This window comes from Eschrichtius robustus, chromosome 14 (assembly GCF_028021215.1).
Source record: "Eschrichtius robustus isolate mEscRob2 chromosome 14, mEscRob2.pri, whole genome shotgun sequence".
Lineage (NCBI taxonomy): Eukaryota > Metazoa > Chordata > Mammalia > Artiodactyla > Eschrichtiidae > Eschrichtius > Eschrichtius robustus.
In genome coordinates, this window is record NC_090837.1 from 8,558,575 (window position 1) to 8,578,519 (window position 19,945).

The window sequence follows — 19,945 nt, forward strand, 5'->3', positions numbered from 1 at the left end:
GAGCTTCTTGCTCCGCCAGCATCCAGGGCCGAAGGGGACACTGCAGGGGTCAGGGGTCATGCCCTGGCCTAGCCTAGAACCTGCTGGGCTGCCTGGGAGAGGTCATCTCACCTCCCTGGGTCTCAGGCACTCCTTCTGGAGCCCTAGTGCGTTGATTATGAAAGCTGTGAGAGTTCATGCAAAATTCTTGTGACACAAATAAGCAAGGATGCAAAATTATATGCACACTTTTCTTTTAATTTTGTAGAAAGTGATGCATATGGATAAGAATTAGAAGGGAAGATGAAAAGAGTTAAGTTGGCAGGTTGTGATTAGAAACAAAAATTTTATTTTAATATAAGTTAAAACCAATTGAGGGGCTTGAACTTGATAGCCGTTGAAGTGCTTTCTTGGCAACAGCTTCTGTTTAGGGAGCATTTGCTGTGTGCAGGGGCCTGTGTGGTAGGTGAGGTAGGTATTGTTATCCTCAAGGTCACCAGCTAAGGAGAAGGGCTGTGCCCCTGATCACGATGTGCCCCCCTTTCTAGGAGCCTTTGATTTCACACCTGTGCCCCCCCAAATTGCTGTGTGATTTGGGGCAAGTCACTCAGACTCTCTGTGCCTCAGTTTCCTCATTGGTGAGATCATGATAATAGTAACTAACTCATAAGTTTATTGTGGTTAAATGAGATGATACATGCAAGGTGCTTAGAATAGCGCCTGGCACTTGGCCAGCAACAAAGAAGACTAGTCATCACTGTTACTGTATCTACAACTACTATGGCTGCCACTGTAGTGATGTGATTCTTGTGTTAAAAGTACTAGTCAGTTTCTTCCCTTCATTTCATCCTATTCTTAAGCCCTTTCCTTCCCTGTTTTTGATTTTTTTTTCCTTTAAAATTAAAAAAAAAAGAAAGAAATTAAAAAGGAGTTTGGAAGTTCTTGTTTCTGCCAGACCATCAAGGTGAAGGCTGTCAGGGGAGTTGCAGCTGCCTGCCAGTTTGGTCTGGCTGGGAGCCTTAAGGTGTAGGGAACTTATCATCTGGCAGGGAGCTTAGTGGAAAAGCTTTTCTGTCAATCAGCTCTGTGTCATCTGTCCGTTAGGACCTTTGATTGTAAATGACAGAAAACCAACTGCAAACTAACTTAAGCAAAAATGGGAATTTACTGGCTCATGTAGTTTAAAAACTCCTGGGGTAGGTGGGCTTCAGGCATGGCTGGATCCAGGTGCCCATGCAATGTCTCCAGTTTTAGTTCTTTTCTATCTGTTGGCTCTCTTCTCTCTCTGTCAACTTCATTCTAAGGCAGGGTTCTCCCAAGCCCCTGGTAACTCTAGAAGTACATCTTCATTGCTCTATGTTCCACAGAAAGAGACATTCTTAATACTTCCACAAAATCCTAGAATAAAACTTAGTAGACTGACTTGGGTCACACATCTACTCTTTCTTTTTAAAAAATAAATTTATTCATTTTATTTTTGGCTGCGTTGGGTCTTCGTTGCTGCATGCGGGCTTTTATCTGGTTGTGGCGAGGGAGGGTTACTCTTCGTTGCCATGCGCAAGCTTCTCGTTGCGGTAGCTTCTCTTGTTGCAGAGCACTGGCTCTAGGCATGTGGGCTTCAGTGGTTGTGGTACACGGGCTCAGTAGTTGTGGCTCGCGGGCTCTAGAGTGTAGACTCAGTAGTTGTGGTGCACAGGCTTAGTTGCTCCGCGGCATGTAGGATCTTCCCAGGCCAGGGCTCGAACCCGTGTTCCCCGCACTGGCAGGCAGATTCTTAACCACTGCGCCACCAGGGAAGCCCCACACATCTACTCTTGAAACAATCACTTGACCAGAGCAATCAATGCCCAGTTAACCAGACTTGAGTCATAGTGGAACCCCTGAAGCTGATGGCACGGACAGCTCCATGGAGTCACCTTTCACACAGAAGGATGGGTTCCAGACATAAATCAGGCTGCTGTTATCAGACTAAAGGAACACAGAGTCTAGGCCAGCTAAAGAAAGCGTCTGACCTTCTGAGTGGCCTTGGGATGAATGAAATAAACAATGACCTCTAGCCAATATTTATTGAGTGCTGGCAGTGTTCTAGAAAGTTCTAGGTCCTGGAGTCCAGCAGTAAACAAAAAGGCAAAGGCACGGCTCTCACAAATTAAGTCAAATCGATGTCTCTGTGCCCATGCACGTCTTTCCTGAATGCTGTAAAACACTGAGCCTTCACACTCTCCCCTCTCACACAGGTTGGAGCCAGAGGAATGGGCTAGATATTCCCCTTTGTTAGAGATTTTGGCTCAGCCTGGACTTCATTCCGGATACAACATGTGGACATTGCAAGGCTGTACCTGTAATTTTTAGCCCCTTTCTGAAAAACTCAGACCAATTTTAGCTCTACTTGGAACCACTGCATAACTTTGGACAAATTAGTAAACCTTCCTGAGCCTTCATTTTCCTATTGGTGAAATGAAATTGTTGGAACAGGTGACCACTGATCTCATAGCACTAATATCCAGTGCATCTCAAAGTAGGGCCTGTAAGGGTGAGATAGGTCATGAGAGGTAGAAAAGGGAAGGACATGTAATAGGACACTCAGCCTGTCCTTGGCGTTGGGGAGATGAGGGGAAGCAGTGAGGACTGTGGCACGCCGGCGAGCATATCTCCTGTCCAAAGCTTCAGGGAGTTGTTGCCAGGAGCGAATACAGGTCCAGTGCTATCAGTGTCCAGTTCTTCAAGAGACTCTGGAAATTTTGATTTTTATCTGAACTCTCCTGGCTCTAAAATGTTGGCATCTCATTCAAATAGTTTTAAATACAGTGTAGGCCAAACAAAATACATCGGTGGCCAGATGTCATGCGATAGGGACTTTTTGCTCCAGGGACTGTGGTGGGATGGGGTCTGTGCACACTAAAGCCAGCACTATCAGAGTTCCCTGGCTGTCCAGTGGTTAGGACTTGGCGCTTTCACTGCCGAGGGCCTGGGTTTCAGTCCCTGGTTGGGAAACTAAGATCCTGCAAGCCTTGCGGTGTGGCATAGACAGATAGATAGATAGATAGATAGATAGATAAAATAAAGCCAGCACTATCCCTTGTGCCCTCTGCCAAGGAAGGGCCCTTGTCTCTGGGGAGACAATCAGTTTCAGTGCCTCTAAACTAAAGAATATGCGAGGAAAGACAGCTGTAAGAGTCTGTGTCACTGAATCTGATGTGACTGCTTGTTTGGGCCAAGGCCCCGAATCTGGAATATTCTAGCTGGTGTCAAGCCTCAGCGCTGCATCGGCTGTACAACTGAGCCTCCCAGGTCTCCCACTTAAGTATTGGGAAACACCCTCTGAATCCATGGCCCCTGGGGCAGCAGGCTTCTGTGGTTGGGAGGGGAGCTGTGTTAGTTTGCTGGGATTGCCTTGACAAAGTACCGCTAACTGGGCAGCCTAAACCACAGAAATGTATTATCTCACAGTTCTGGAGGCCAGAAGTCTGAGACCAAGGTGTTGATAGGGTTGGTTCCTTCCAAGGGTCATGAAGGAGAATCTGGTCCGTGTCTGTCTCCTGGCGTCTGATGGCTGCTGGCGATCTGGCGTTCCTTGGCTTGTAGGTGCAGGACCCCAACCTCTGCCTTCACGTTCTCATGGTGTTATCCCTGTGTGCGGGTCTGTCCAGATTTCCCCCTTTTTATAAGGACACCAGTCATATTACATTAGGACTCCAGCATATCTTTTTGGGGGGTCACAACTCCACAACCCATAACAGGTGCCGAGTGGGGTCCCTATGGCTTTGCCTGGGACACCCCTCCTGCTCTCATCAGCTTCCTACAAAGCTCTTGTGCTCTGGCCCCTCCAGCATGCCCATCCACCCTCACCCCCTTCCCAACCTCATTCAATCCCAGGAGTCTTCTTTCTGTTCTGTCCGCTCTCCCACCTCTTTCCTGCTGCGAGGCCTTCTCAGAATGTGTTTCCTCCTCTTGGAGCAAGTTCCCGCCCCCTTAGCACCTACTCACCCTGTAGATCTCAGCCTAAATATAATTTCCCCAAGTGAGGCCTTCCTTGGCCTCCCATTCAGATCTCCCCTGGGTCCCTGTGTTGTTCTTTTTTTATCTCATCCTGGTTTTCTCCTCCAGTTTGTGCTTTTAGAGTCACTTGTGCACCTACTTTTCAGAATTCACATCTGTTTTGTTTATCTGGCACGTAGTAGGTCCCCAGTAATTACTTGTGGAAGGAACAAACGGGTGAGTGAGTTTCCTTTAGGACCTCCCCGGGCCTCAGTTTCCCCAGGTGAGAGAAGATGTGGCTGGCCAAGCCTGTTATCCCAGGGAGGACATTGTCCCTGGCCTTGGCAGGATCCTCACAGCTATTTTGGGCCTCTTTGTTGTCCCGTGTTGCCCGGGACCTCAGGGGACCACGCGAAGGGTGTATCATGGGTCAGGGCATGTCACGGGCCCGCTCACTGGCTGCTTGCTGTGCTGCAGCTCCCGTGGTGGTGGCTCGGCATTTGGTAAGCAGGCGCAGGTTGGAAAATGCCCCCAGGATATGGGAATGTGTTTCCTGGAGGCCACTCGCACTTGGCTTCCTGGCAGAGGAATGAGCGCTCCCTTCATCCTGGCCTGGAGCCGGGTTCATCTGCTCCAGGAAGGGTCTGGTCCTCCATGGAGCTGCCTGTGAGAGGGGAGGGAGGGGAGCTCGGGGCTGCCAGCCAAGGGCGGTGGGGAGGCTTCAGGGCCTGGGGAAGGACCCATGGATTGGGGCAGGAGGCTCGGGGAGGGGGCTTTTGAAATTTTGTCAAAACTGAATGCTTAGCTGTCCCTCCCTCGCAGAGGGCCTGTGAGGATTAAATGACCCAGGCAGAGCTGTTTCAATGTTTGGTGAAGAAATGCTCAGTTGGATGTTAGCTGTTATAATGCAAACCATTGTCTTTTTGGATGATTTTTCTTCTCCTGGGAGTGTTGGTAGCTTTCAACAGATCCTTAAAGGGCGTGTGACCTCATAGGATCTGTGACCTCAGAAACGGTCAGATTCTGGCTTGGACTCTGTGGGGTCAGTGGTGCTGAATGGCCAAGTCCTTGCCTGCCAGGCCTGCTGCAGACCAGTGAGGGGCCTCCAGGTGACCTCGAGGCACTGAGGTCTGTGTCCCTTGGGGCTCTTTCCGGAGACCTGAACACACCTATCCCTCCAGCACAGGGGCCTGCACCTCTGCCCCAGCGCCAGACAGTGCATTTTTTCTCTCCTTTCTCCTCCAGGCCTCAAGGGCCAAGGCACGGGGCCAGATGCCAGCTCGTCAAGGAGACTGATTAAATGCAGCTTTGCCGGGGGTGGATGGCTTGGTGTCCTTGGCCTGGAGTGGTGATCGATAAGCAATTGTTCTTCTGTTGGCAAGAAGAAAAATTTTCCATTAACTGTCTCAGGTGCTGCCAGACTAGTTTTCTTTTCAGGAACTCTGCAGCCATGTCAGAGGAGGCTCTGGGAGGGAGGACGGGCCAGTGGAGGGGAGGCAGGCCCACGCTGCCAGGGCTACAGAACACACACAGGAGGAGGAACATTCTGGAGCATAGCCTGGCAGGTAGTAGGCATTCAGGAAGTATTTGTTGAAAGAAGAGCACTTAACCATGCACCAGACATGAATACTGAGTTCTTAGTTCAGTTAGTCCTCATGACTCTCGGGTGAGTGCCCATTTTATAGAAGAGAAAACTGAGGCTGCGGCCCCAGGCAGTCAAACTTCAGGGACCCTGCTTTTCCCCTCCTGGGAAATAAGGATTATAAAAAGGATATGTAAAGGAACAGCAGCTGAGACCGTGGAGAACATTGAACTTGGGTTGTACTCTTTCACGGATGAGGAAGACAAGACAGGGACACATTTAATGATTTCTTTCTCAGATACAGTCAGAGTGGGATAAAGGATTAGGAGATAGAGCCAACTGCTCCCTCCCTGTGCCTCGTGCCCCAGAGGTAGCACTCGGGCCTGATCATCCTAACTCCTACTGTGGTTACAGTTGCTTTCTTTTAAAAATTCATTTCTGAATAGTTACTCTGCACACTTACTTTTACAAAAGTAAAAGCAAATACAGTGAAAGTTAAGTCCCTCCCACCCTGCCCCCCCCCCGTTTCTGCAAACCAGTTGTCTTCTCTTGAGGCCACTCTTATCATTTTCTTGTGTATCTTTCCAGAAATATGCTCTGCATATGATTATGTATGCGTGTATGGCCCTTTTCCCCCTATGCCAACAGCAGCATTCGAATGCCTTGGTTTTTTCCATGTAACAGTGTGTCTTGGAGCTAATTCACATTAGGATATACAGAGTCACCTCTTTTAAAATGAATGCATGATTTTCTCCTGGGCTGCATGTACCTCATTTTATTTACTCAGTCCCCCGTGGATAGTCATTTCAAACCACACTACCAAGATAATTTTGTACGTATATCATTTTTTTATGTGTGAGATTGTAAGGTAAATACTCCCAGGTGCAGAATTGCTAAGTCAAAGGTATGTGCATTTGGAATTTTGTTAGATATTGGTGAATTTCCCTTCATAAAGGTGATACTAATTCATACTGCCCATAGCCTCATCAAAATAGTGCTGTTATTATATTTTTTGTCTTTGCCAATCCGATAGTTGGAAAAAAGATATTTCATTGTAGCTTTATTATTATTTTCTTAATTTTGGTAAAATATATATAACATAAAATTTACCATTTTAACCACTTTTAGATGTACAGTTCAATGGCACTATTTACATTCCGAATGTTGTGCAGCCATCACCACTATCCATTTCCAGAACTTTTTCATTACCCCAAATAGAAACTCTATACCCCTTAAGCAATGACTCCCTGCTCCCCTCTCCCCTGGTCTCTGGTAACCTCTATTCTAAACTTTCTGTCTCTATGAATTTGCCTATTCTATAAGTGAAGTCATACAGTATTTGTCCTTTAATATTTGGCGTGTTTCACTTAGCATGTTTTCAAGGCTCATCCATGTTGTAGCATGTGTCAGAACTTTATTCCTTTTATAGCTGAATAGTGTTCTATTGTATAAATAGACCACATTCTGTTTATCTATTCTTCCATTGATGGAAACTTGGGACGTTTCTACCTTTTGGCTATTGTGAATAATGCTGCTGTGAACATGGGTGTATAAGTATCTGTTTGAATCCCTGCTTTCAGTTCTTTTGGGGATATATATATATATATATATATATATATATATATATATATATACCTAGAAGAGGAATTGCTGAGTCAAATGATAATTCTACATTTAACTTTTTGAGGATCCACCAAACCATTTCGTTGTAGTTTGAGTTTGCACTTCTCTTACCATAACTGAGGCTGAGCATCTTGTCACATGATTGGGTACTTTGTTATTCCTTTACACTGTACTCTGTGTTCATAAATTGTGCCATGTCCGGACTGGCATGCTGTTGTTAGTTCCTTAGTGCCTTTCCCATTGATCTTTCCCTGCTCCACAAGGGACCCCATCTGCCCACGTCATGGTCCAGATTGCATACATAGAAGCTATTCCATAAATACTTATTGCAGGACTATCCCAAGAGGGCGGGTAGCATTTCTCTGCCCCTCAACCAAGCCCTCCAGGAAGCACTGGCTTTCTGCTCCCATCTTTACTTTCCTCTGTATCCCCCCACTGCCACCCAGTGTCTTAAAGAGATATCATTTTATTCATTCATAAAATCTCTCTAGTCAGCCCTCACTGTTTTCCTGGCACCTTTGTGACATGGGTGATCAGCACAGAGCTGCCACTGTCTGTATCTGTGGATATACTCCCTGAATTCCAGTGGTACCTGTGACATTTGTCCAGCAGAATTTGTCAAACATACGAACCAAAGGTTAATATTCTGTCCCAGAGACAGAAGGAATTGACAGTCTAAGGGAGTGTGTCAATCTTTTTTTTTTTTTTAAATTCACATAACATAAAATTAGCTATTTAAAAATGTACAACTCAGTGGCATTTAGTCCATTCACAGTGTTGTACAACCACCATCTCTATCTAGTTCCAGAATATTTTCATCACTCCAAAAGGAGACCCCATACCCACTGGCAGTCACTCCCCTTTTCCCCCAATACCTCCCCAGCCCTAGGCAACCAGTAATCTACTTTCTGTCTGTATGCATTTGCCTATTTAAAAAATTTCATACAGGGAAATTCCCTGGCTGTCCAGTGGTTAGGACTCTGCGCTTCCACTGCAGGGGGCACGGGTTTGATCCCTGATTGGGGAACTAAGATCCTGCAAGCCACGTGGCATGGCCAAAAAAGAAAAACTTTCATATAAATAGGATTATACACATGTGACCTTTTGTGTCTGGCATCTTTCACTTAGCATCATGTTTTTGAGGTTCATGCAGTTTGTAGCCTGTGTCAGTTCTTCATTCCTTTCTAGTCATATTCCGTTGTGTGGACAGACCACATTTTGCTTATCCATTCATCTGTCCGTGGACACGTAGGTTGTTTTTTCCCTTTTGGCTGTTGTGAGTAGTGCTGTTTGGATATATACCTAGGAACGGAATTGCTCAGTCATATGGTAATTCTCTGTTTAATTTGTTGAGGAACCACCAAGCTATTTGATGTTAACCTTTTTTTATCTCATATTTGCCTTACATCTTGCAAGTACTAGCTGGGGGCTGAACTAGGGAAACATTAGATAATAGGTATGTCGAGCCTAGCTCCTCAGACGACACAAACTTCCCTGGCTCACACACTCTCTGCTGGTGTGACCCTGACCCCCACTCCTCAGTTGAGAATCATCGGCCAGGCCAGGCTAGGGGACTGGACTCCTGTGTTCATGGTCTTTGCATTAGGAGACCTGGGCAAATCCCTCTCCCTCTCTTGAGCCTCAGTTTCCCCATTTACAAAATGAGGGTATAATGGCAAACCAACAACCTAGGGTGCTTGTGAAATTATCCTGAGGTGTGGAAGATATTTTATAATCTGTAAAGGGCTGTCTGAATCATTGCTATTGTGAAGTGATGCAGCCTAGAGGTCACCATGTGGAAGTGTTTCATTTGGCCTGCCCAGCATTTTAAAATATTTAAAATAGTTGCTAATTTAAAAAAAAAAAAAATCAAGAGATCTCACCTAACATCCTGGCTTTAGGGCTTCTCTTGAAAAAAAAAAAAAAGAGGGGTTGGGGAGATAACCAGACAATTCTAGGCCCCAATCCCTGTTTAACAACAATTGGCTTGAGCTGGAGGTAGCTGCCACCTTTGTAGGAGGCATGGGGGCTCTATTTTGGGGTTTTCTCATACTTGGTTTCTACAGGAATTGAATTTGGGATTCTTGTTTTGTGTGAGGAGGGGCTTTTAGGATGAGGAAATGTGAAACAACAAGGTCCTACTGTATAGCACAGGGAACTATATTCAATATCTTGTGATAAATCATAATGGAAAAGAATATAAAAAATATGTATACATATGTATAACTGAATCACTTTGCTATACAGCAGAAACTAACACAGCGTTGTAAATCAACTATACATCAATTAAAAAAAAAGGATACAGTGAGGAAATGTGGAGTAAGCTCTTCTATATAGACGCAAAAGATTTCAGTTCACACTGTGTTTTGCAAGATATTTTTTTCAAGGACGGCGACTCAAAGCAGGAATGAGGCACCGGTCTGGCCCAGCAGGAGAGACCCCCGTCCCTGCCCCTGCCGCACAGGATGGGGGCAGCTGACCCTTCCTCTCCCTGCAGGTGGCGCCGCTGCCGGATGGGAGTGCCCGGGCACGTGCGTGTCGCATGAGGTCGGCACATGCACCATGTCATCATGCGTCTCTAGCCAGCCCAGCAGCGACCGGGCCGCCCCCCAGGATGAGCTGGGGGGCGGGGGCGGAAGCAGCAACAGCAGCGAAGGCCAGAAGCCCTGTGAAGCCCTGCGGGGCCTCTCGTCCCTGAGCATCCATCTGGGCATGGAGTCCTTCATCGTGGTCACTGAGTGCGAGCCGGCCTGCGCTGTGGACAGCGGCCTGGCCCGGGACCGGTCCTTGGCCCCTGGCGGAGAGGTCCGCCTCGATGTCTCCGGGTCCCAGGCCCGGCCCCACCTCTCCAGTCGCAAGCTCTCTCTGCAAGAGCGGTCCCTGCTGGATGCGAATGGGCGCTGCGTCTACCCGGCCCTGCCCCACTCGCCCGTGGGCTCTCCGCAGTCCTCGCCGCGGCTGCCCCGGAGGCCCACGGTGGAGTCGCACCGCGTCTCCATCACCGGGATGCAGGTATGTGAGCGGCGGCCCCTGGTGCCCTGTCCCGCGCCCGGAATGCCTCCGCTTTGGGTTGGGCTCCCCCAGAAGGATTCCAGCGCAACCAGTTGATTGGGGAGGTGACCCCAGGAAACCCAGGGAGACGTCAATAAAGGGTGCATGTTGGAGCCAGTTACCACTGTGGGCAACTGGGCCTCCACCTCTGGGCAGCCCTGGGAGACAGTGTAGGACGGAAGCCCCAGAGTTATTCCATCTGAGGGCCAGGGAGCTGGGCCTGTTACACCAACTGCTGGCAGTCCCTGAGTGTGGGCAGAGCATCTCTGGGACAGACAGAGCCTCTCACAAAGAGATGCACGTGCTGGCAGTTGGAAGTTGTGCTGGGGGCTCTGAAATGCGGATGGTGGGTCAGTGAGAGGCCCTGACCTTTTATACATCCATAAAACCACCCTGACAAACAGCATGGCCCCAGTTGCTGAGTGTTTGCCTTCCCAGGCACTGCCCTCAGCACTGTACCTGCACTTCTCACTTGATCTTTACCATAAACTTCTGGGAGGTGGGTTGGAACTCAGATCCCCAGCAGGGTTCACAGGGCCTGATCCGCCCCTGCCCCACCTCCTGCCCCATCTCCTACCTTTGTGCTGCCAACTCACAGAGCTCCGACCTTACCCACTTCTTTGTCTTCCTCATTCCCTCCGTTAGGCCTTTACCCTTGCTGTTCCCTCTGCTTGGAACCACACCGCCCCCCGCCATCTTTGCAAGGGCATCTCCATCTGGCTTCCAAGTCTCAACTCAAATATCACCTCCTCTGAAGGGCCTCTCATTCCACCCCCTCTAAACAGCCTTCCGTCCCTCTCTGTCCTTGTTGCCCTGTTGACTTTCCTTCTCAGCACTTGTCACCATCTGATTATCTGTGTGTTTGTTAAGTTGTTTATTGCCTGTTCCCCCCCACCGCCCCCGCCTCAGCTAGGATGTTAGGAACAGTCCTGTCCACCACAGGGCCCCCAGCACTGAGCACGCTGCCTGGCGCATAGTCGCTCACAAATATTTGTTGAAGGAAGGAATACATTTTGTTGGGGGACGTCTGGAAATCAGGAATGGCTTTCTAAAGGGGCTGATATTTAACTACACACTGAGAGTTCACTGCAGGGGGTGAGCATGGCATGAGCAAGGGCCCCGAGGTAGAAGGCATGAGCCCATTTAAAAAAAATTGTTATTGTTGTTTCATCTCCTAGTTTATTAACTAGCCACAGGCCACCTAGGTGACAGAGGTAGTCTCATTCCTCTAATATTTTAGTTTTAAAAGTATGATTACCATAACCCAGCTAAGTACCAGCTATGTATGCCAACATATTCCTTTCCATAGAATTCAGGATAGGTCAGGGATTCAGTTAACTGGAGTGTGGGGCCCAAAATGGGGGGCACTGTGGAAGCAGGGCTGGAGAGTGAGCTCGAGTTTGTATCAGTTAGAAATGAGTCAGCTTAGAGAAACAGATATCTCCCAACAACAGTGGCTTTAACACAATAGGTTTTTTTTAACCATGTAAAATAAATCTAGAGCTAGGCATTGGGGATTGGTGTGGTAGTTGTGTTGTTGCTTTTGCCCTTAAAACCTCATGATCACAAGATGGCTGCTGTGGCTCTAGCCTTCTCAGCTCCATTCCAGGCAGGAAGAAGGAGCAGGGAAGAAAGGCAAAAGATGTCTGCCTCCTAAGTCAGTCCTCTTTCCTGGAAGCTCTACCCAGCAACTTCTGCTTATCTCCCACTAGCCAGAACACATGGCCACTTTAGCTGTAAGAGAAGCTGGGAAATGCAGTTTTCTAGCCTGGAATGTTGCCACGCAGAGTTCCACTTATAAGGAAGAAAGGAGAGACTGGTGTTTGGTGGGCAACTAGACAACTCTGCCAAGGTCAGAGCTTTAGAGGGGTTGAAGGTCAGGCTGTGAAGTCAGGACTTGACTCTGGAAGCAGCAGCGAGCTGGGGCTGATGTGGTCAGAGTGTATTCTTGGAAGATGAACTCAGCAGTGTGTGGGGGCTAGATTATGAGGCAATGAGACCCCTTAGGACAGCTCTGCAGGGCCCTACCTCTGCCTGTCATATCCCTTCAGGACTCAGGGGAATGAAAACAATACTGGAGAGAAGCACAAAACAAACTAAAAAGTCCACCAGTGAGGTGAGAGATCTGTGGGCCCGTTACACAGCAAGTCAAAGATGCAGGTCTGATGTGGAACTAACTCCAGTCAAAGGAAGTTGAGAACTGATTTAGTGTGACACCGTCTATGCCTCCCCAACCCCATCCCAAAACAGTACTCTGTATTTTCTACAGATGCATGTATGTGTGCATTTACATAGAAAAAGGCCTAGAAATTTATACACCAAACTGATATCAAGGTTCAGGGAGAGGGATAGAATTGGGGCATGGGAGGGGTTTCAAGGGAAATGTTGGGCTTCTCTGTAACACTTGAAGTTTTGCTTTCTATCGTGTTTCTTTTCCCAGTTTTACTTCTTGTATCACTTAACATGTTCAGCCTAAATATACTGAGGTATAATTGAAGTGAAATAAACTGCACATATTTCAGATGTGCAATATGATCAGTTGTGATGTATGTAAACATCCATAAAACCATCACCCCCATCAAGATCGCAGACATTTCCAGCACACCCAACAACACATCCCTCCCCCACCTCCCCTTTCCCAGGTAGTGGCTGACCTGCCTTTTTTCATCATAGATTAGCTTACAAGTTCTGGAATTTTATATGAGTGGAATCATTTAGTATGTACTCTTTTTTAGCTTAGCTTCTTTCATAGCATAATGATTTTGTGATTTATCCATATTTTTGTACATACTAGTAGTTCATTCCTTTTTATTGCTAAATAGTATTCCATTGTACAGATATACCATAGTTTGTTTATCCATTTACCTATTGATGGACATTTGGATTGTTTCCAGGTTTTTTTTTTTTTAATTTTATTTATTTATTTATGGCTGTGTTGGGTCTTCGTTTCTGTGCGAGGGCTTTCTCTAGTTGTGGCAAGTGGGGGCCGCTCTTCATCGCGGTGCGCGGGCCTCTCACTATCGCGGCCTCTCTTGCTGCGGAGCACAGGCTCCAGACGTGCAGGCTCAGTAATTGTGGCTCACGGGCCCAGTTGCTCCACGGCATGTGGGATCCCCCCAGACCAGGGCTCGAACCCGTGTCCCCTGCATTGGCAGGCAGACTCTCAACCACTGTGCCACCAGGGAGGCCCTCCAGTTTTTGGCTATTACTAATAAAGCTGTTGTGAACATTTGTATACAAGTCTTTGCATGGACACAAGTTTTCATTTCTTTTGCGTAAACACCTAGGTGTAGAATGGCTGGGTCATATGGGAAGTGCTTGTTAAGAAACTGCCAAACCGTTTTCCAAAAAGGCTGCACCATTTTACATTCCCACCAGTAGCGTATGAGAGTTTCATTTGCCCTACATTCTGACAATACTTGGTTTGGTCTGTCTTTTTGATTTTAGCCAATTTAGTGGGTGTGGCTTTAATTTGCATTTCCCTGATGAGTAATGATGTTGAGCATCTTTTCATGTGCTTATTGATCATTTGTGTACCTTCTTTGGAGAAATAGCTTATCAAATCTTTAGCCCATTTTTAATTGGGTTGTCTTTTTATTAATGAGTTGTAGAGTTCTTATTTATTTATTTAAGTTTTTTTTTTTTTTTGGTTTCGTTGGGTCTTCATTGCTGCGCTTGGGCTTTTCTCTAGTTGCGGCGAAGGGGGGATACTCTTCGTTGGCGGTGCGCAGGCTTCTCATTGCGGTGGCTTCTCTTGTTGTGAAGCACGGGCTGTAGGTGCGCAGGCTTAGCAGTTGTGTCTTGTGGGCTCTAGAGCGCAGGCTCAGTAGTTGTGGCGCACGGGCTTAGTTGCTCCGCGGCATGTGGGATCTTCCCTGACCAGGGCTCGAACTCGTGTCCCCTGCATTGGCAGGCGGATTCTTAACCACCACGCCACCAGCGAAGCCCAGGAGTTCTTTATATGTTCTGGATACCAGTCTTTTGTCCACTGTAAGTGTTGCAAATAGTTTCTCTCAGTCTGTGGCTTACCTTTTTTTTCTTAGTAGTGTTTCAAAGAGCAAAAGTTTTAATTTTGATTGAAATCCAATCATTTGTTTCCTTTTATATTTTGCACTTTTTTTATACAAAAAAGAACTTTTGAGAAACTGTTAAGAAACTTTTGTTTGCGCTAAGGACATTCAGATTTTCTCCTCTTGTATCACTTTACATTTTTTACAGGATAACACAGTCATGGATTATTGTTTAGTTTTAAATTAACTTTTAAAAAATAAATAAACTTTTTAAAAGTGGGAAGAACCTTTAAAATGGGTATGAAAAGAGTACATACTATATCATTACGCTCTTACAATGTGCAAAAGCTGTGCCGGTAGAGACTTCCCTGGCAATCCAGTGGTTAATACTCCAAGCTTCCACTGCAGGGGGCATGGGTTCAATCCCTGGTCTGGGAACTAAACTCCTACATGCTGCATGGCACAGCCAAAGGAAAAAAAAAAAACCAACAACAACTGTGCTGGTAGAAGTCAGGATAGTGGTCACCCTGGACAGGGGCCAGTATATGGGAGATGCTTCTGGGGCGCTGGGAATGTTCCCTTTCTTGATTTGGGGCCTGGTTAAGGTTTCTTTGTTTTAGTTTGTTAAGTTTGTGAAAAATGTATCTAGCTGCAAACTTCAGTTTCTGAAAAATGTATCTAGCTGCAAACTTACAATTCATATTCTATGTGTTTCTACTTATTTTCCAGGATTGTGTACAGCTGAATCAGTACACACTGAAGGACGAAATTGGAAAGGTAAATATCCCAGGAGCCAGGCTGGTTTTCCATACCTACCGAGGATGTCTTGGATACTGTGGAGGGAACCCCACTAGATTTGGGAGTGGGAGAGGAGTCCTTGGAGATGAGGCTGGGAGGGGGAGGGTTTTGTCATTTATGGTCCATCTGTTTTGTTTTATTTTGTTTTGTTTTTACATCGTACTATGTTTCTACAAAAGCTCACAAAGCTTGCAGGGAAATTCCATATCACCAACATTGGTGTTGGTTTTTTTCTCCTTAAGGTACTCTCACATCTGTTTTTGCTTTTATATCAGCCAATGGGCAGTATCATTGCAAGGGTCGAAAACTCAAATGCCAATAGAGAACAAGTGAATAATATAAATGAGGAAAACATGCTAGGTATAAGACAGTAGGGAGTGGTGAGGACTGTGGCAAACTGTTAACATATGGAAATGATTATGGCTCCATATCCATATCAGAATCTGGATTTTTATATCTGACCTGTTTTATAATGTTGGCCACCAATTCAAACTTTCTAAAAACTGCAGATCCAGCAACATACAGGGTGGATTTTGCCAATGGGCTGCCAGTTTGCAAGCTCTGTATTAGGGTCCTCATTTTGCAGATCATAACTTCTGAATAGTATGTCACAGGCATCTCCCTTTATCCAGGGCTCCTATGGCGTGGTCAAGCTGGCCTACAATGAAAATGACAATACCTACTACGTGAGTATCCACATCCCCCTCCCTCCCCATCCTTGTCCAAAGAAAAAGACTCCTTTCTAGCACTTGCCTTCCTGGAAGGTTTTCTTAGCTGTTGTCTCATTTTATTCTTAGGTCATGTTTATTCTGTGCATTAGGAAGGAAGTGGGGAAATGGGGAGGTGAAGTGATTGGCTCAGGAAGATTGAGTGAATAAATTAAGCAAACGTCTCATATCCTTACTCTGGGCTACCCTTTCTACATCCTCCATAGCACTAAGAACTGGGTGGTAGTGAGACAAACTGCCCTGTGGCTGAGACTTTGAAATCAGTCCAATATGGGTTCAAATCCTTGCTCTCCCATGTGCCAATTATGTGTCCTTGGACAAGTGACATAAATGCTGAACCTCAGTTTCCCCATGTGTAAAATGTCCCTTGCCCATCACTCCACCTCACTTGTGTCTTGATTCAGTGGTAACGAATCCCAAGGTTTGTGGCCTCCCAGCTGGGAGAGCTGACCTGGAACCTTGGAAGTACCGTCCGGCCTGGAGGGACCCCAGGACTCAACTCCGTGGAGTTGACCCATTCCAGTGACAAGGTGCTCACTACATTGTCCTGCGGCTGCTGGGGCACTGACAGCTTGGGCAGGCCTAGGAGTGGAAGGAACTCTCCCTTCACCCTCCTCCCCATTTTAACCAGGACGTGGGGTCTTTCCTCCCACAGGCAATGAAGGTGCTGTCCAAAAAGAAACTGATCCGACAGGCGGGCTTTCCACGTGAGTTTGTTGGGCCAGGGCCTTTGTTCTTAGGTGCAGGGGCTGGGGCAATACAGAGAAGACCCACTGAATGGTGTCCCCTGCAGAGGTGTCCTGGGTGGATTCCCCTAAGACAGCGTTGGGCCTCCTGCTGACGTTTTAAAATTCATTTTCTTTTAAAAATATTTATTGAAGTAATATAGGTATCAAGTAAAAAAAATCCCTCAGAGGAAAACAGTTTGACTGTTCCTCGAAAAGTTAAACATGCTGTGACCGTATGACCCAGCAATTCTACTCCTAGGCATATATACCCAAGAGAATTGAAAACACACGTTCACACAAGCTCGTACATGAAGGCTCATGGTAGCACTCTTCATAATAGCCAAAATGTAGAAACAACCCCAAATGTCTGTCAACGGATGAATGAATAAACAAAAGGTGGTCTGTCTAGTCAATGGAATATTATTCAGCCATAAAAAGAAATGAAATTCTGATACATGCTGCAACGCAGATGACCTTGAAAACATGATGCTAAATGAAAGAAGCCAGACAAAAAAGGCCGCATATTGTATGATTCCACTTATATGAAATGTCCGGAATAGGTAAATCCACAGAGACAGCAGATTAGTGATTTCCAGGGGCTAGGGTTAAAAGGGAGTGGGGACTGACTGCTAATAGGTATGGGTTTTTTTGTGGGGGGGTTGAAAATGTTCAGGACTTAATGGTGAGGGACTTCCCTGGTGGCACAATGGTTAAGAATCCGCCTGCCAATGCAGGGGACACGGGTTCGATCCCTGCTCCGGGAAGATCCCACATGCCACAGAGCAACTAAGCCCGTGTGCCACAACTACTGAGCCTGTGCTCTAGAGACTGTGTGCTGCAACTACTGAGCCCACGCGCCTCAGCTACTGAAGCCTGTGCAGTGTAGGGCCCGCGTGCCGCAACTACTGAGCCTGCGTGCTGCAACTACTGAAGCCCATGCGCCTAGAGCCCGTGCTCCACAAGAGAAGCCACTGCAGTGAGAAGCCCGCATGCTGCAACGAAGGGTAGCCCCTGCTCGCCACAACTAGAGAGAAAGACTGCGTGCAGCAAGACCCAATGCAGCCAAAAATTAAAAAAATTAAAAAAAAAAAAGACCTAGTGGTCATGGTTTCACAACCTTGTGAATGTACTAAAAACCATTAAATTATATATTTTAAAATGATGAATTAAAAAAATTGAAATACCATAAGGTATTTCAATTATATCTACAAAAATGCAAAAGAACAGAAGGGTGTATAATGGAGATCAACAGTTTCTTGCTGTACTCCTCCCTCTCCCTATAGGCAACCCCCACTTTTAGCTCTTTTAGCAGCTGGTAGTTACTGCACGTGATCAGGTGTAGGTGAGCATATGCTGCTCCAGCATAAGCTCCCTGCCAGCAGTGCTGAGCAAAATGTTGGCTTGAGCTGAAAAGAGAAAGTAGATAAGAAGAAACATAAATCCCAAAACCCTGTCCTATCACCAGGACCCTGGTTTATCCTGCTTATCTGAACTCTGAGCCAAATAATATCCTTGTGCCATTATTTCTTGATTTATTAATTTTTGGCATTTACTTCTGACTTGCTCTGAGGATGACTTAAACCACTCCCTTCCTCCCTTTCCCTAACCAGGCAATGAGGTGATACCACAATGTTCAGCTCCTTTGTTGTTACTACCCTTGTCACTTTCTCCCTTGTTACAGCAGATGCAGCAAGTATCTTTCCTTTGAACTTGCCTTGCCTCTGTTCACATCCCACTCTGACACCTGCACCTCTGCTTTTACTTTTCCAAGGCTGACACATCCACATTGTGTTCTGTTAGTCACACTTAGATCCTTACTTACATATAATATGCAGTGCAAGTGTTTTGACTGTGGACCTTTCCATCACTGTGACCTTTTGACTATCAGTCACTGCAGGGCCAAGCAAGTCCTTTGTTTTTTCTCTTATCAGCTCTTACTTCTTTTCCTATCCTGGACTTTATTTTATATCTCTGCTACTTCCATGAGTTATGGAGGTGAAGGATAATGTTTTTGTCCATCTTATGGAGTGGGAAAACCGAGCCCCAGAGAGGGGAATATTGAGATTGCTGAACTAGACCTCAGACTTCTTTTCCTTGTACCTCAGTGAACTCTTGATTCTCACTGTGGCCTGGGAAATGGGACAGGAAGGAGAGAATTAACAGAAGGCTGGGCAAGGGGACTAGGTCTCCAGCGTCACTAGTTTCCAGCAGCAGAGGAGTCAGATGAAGAGAAGGCTGTTTAAAGCCACTGGTGGGGCTTTTAAAGCCCCAGTGATTAAGAATCTGCCTGCCAGTGCAGGGGACACAGGTTCGATCTCTGCTCCGGGAAGATCCCACAACTACTGAGCCAGTGCCCCACATCTACTGAAGCCCACATGCTCTAGGGCCTGCGTGCCGCAACTACTGGGCCCACATGCTGCAACTGCTGAAGCCTGTGCGCCTAGAGCCCATGCTCTGCAACAAGAGAAGCCACTGCAGTGAGAAGCCTGTGCACCGCAAAGAAGAGTAGCTCCCGCTCGCTGCAACTAGAGAAAGCCCGCGTGCAGCATCGAAGACCCAATGCAGCCAAAATAAATAAATAAGTAAATAAAGCCCCCTGTGGCATCAGCCATTCCAGCCCTTCTGAGAGCCCCCCCACTTCATTTGTGCTGCCTACAGTCCCCCTCTGCAGAGGAAAGTCCTTTGCCCTGACTCTGGGATGGTTCATGTCTCCTCCAGGTCGCCCCCCTCCCCGAGGGACCCGGCCAGCCCCCAGGGGCTGCATCCAGCCCAGGGGCCCCATTGAGCAGGTGTACCAGGAAATAGCCATCCTCAAGAAGCTGGACCACCCCAACGTGGTGAAGCTGGTGGAGGTGAGGTGGGGAGACACGGAGGAGAGAGGGAGGAATGGTGATGGTCCAGCCCTGTCTCTGTTATTATCAAAATGCCATACCACTGGTTTCCAGGGAGAGCCACATCACATCAAACAGCCTGTTGCAGGGCTGAGTGGTAGTTATTTCTCCAGGCTCCTTCACCCTGTTATTTTGTGTAATCCTCACCCCTCGCTTAGACTATTACTTCCATTTTATAGACGAAGGAATTGAGGCTCAGAGGGATACTGAGGATTGCCCTTCACCTGTTTCTCTCTTTTTGGAGCTGGTTCTCCTTGTACTATACATATGTGTAGTTGTGGCACAAAAGCAGCCATTTGCATGTAAACAAATGGGCCTGGCTGTGTTTCGATAAAACTTTACTTGCAGAAACAGGGGAGGGCCAGATTTGGCCTGTATGCTGTAATTTGCCAACCCCTGCTCTAGATCAGCAGTTCTCACACTTTTTGGTCTCAAGACCCTTTTATGCTCTTAAAAATAATTGAAGAATGCAGAAAACTTTTGCTTATGGGGGTTATGTTTATTAATATTTATCACATTAGAATTTAAAACTGAGAAGCTAAACAATTTTTTAATTCATTTAAAAACAACAATAATC

The 19,945-nt window shown here is 46.6% G+C and overlaps 1 protein-coding gene across 8 annotated transcripts in view; it reads left to right on the forward strand.

The window, feature by feature from the left end:
* The window catches only part of CAMKK2 (calcium/calmodulin dependent protein kinase kinase 2), a 52,696-nt gene that overhangs the window by 6,091 nt on the left and 26,660 nt on the right, over positions 1–19,945 (forward strand). For 7 of the 8 annotated variants that reach the window (XM_068562274.1, XM_068562277.1, XM_068562271.1 and 4 more), the window contains 5 exons: positions 9,660–10,174; positions 14,953–15,000; positions 15,654–15,707; positions 16,405–16,456; positions 19,196–19,329. In XM_068562274.1, coding sequence (XP_068418375.1) covers positions 9,725–10,174; positions 14,953–15,000; positions 15,654–15,707; positions 16,405–16,456; positions 19,196–19,329 — 738 coding nt within the window. In that variant the 5' untranslated portion in view covers positions 9,660–9,724. The remainder of the gene's footprint in view (positions 1–9,659; positions 10,175–14,952; positions 15,001–15,653; positions 15,708–16,404; positions 16,457–19,195; positions 19,330–19,945) is intronic. The other variant, XM_068562276.1, reaches the window with a different exon arrangement.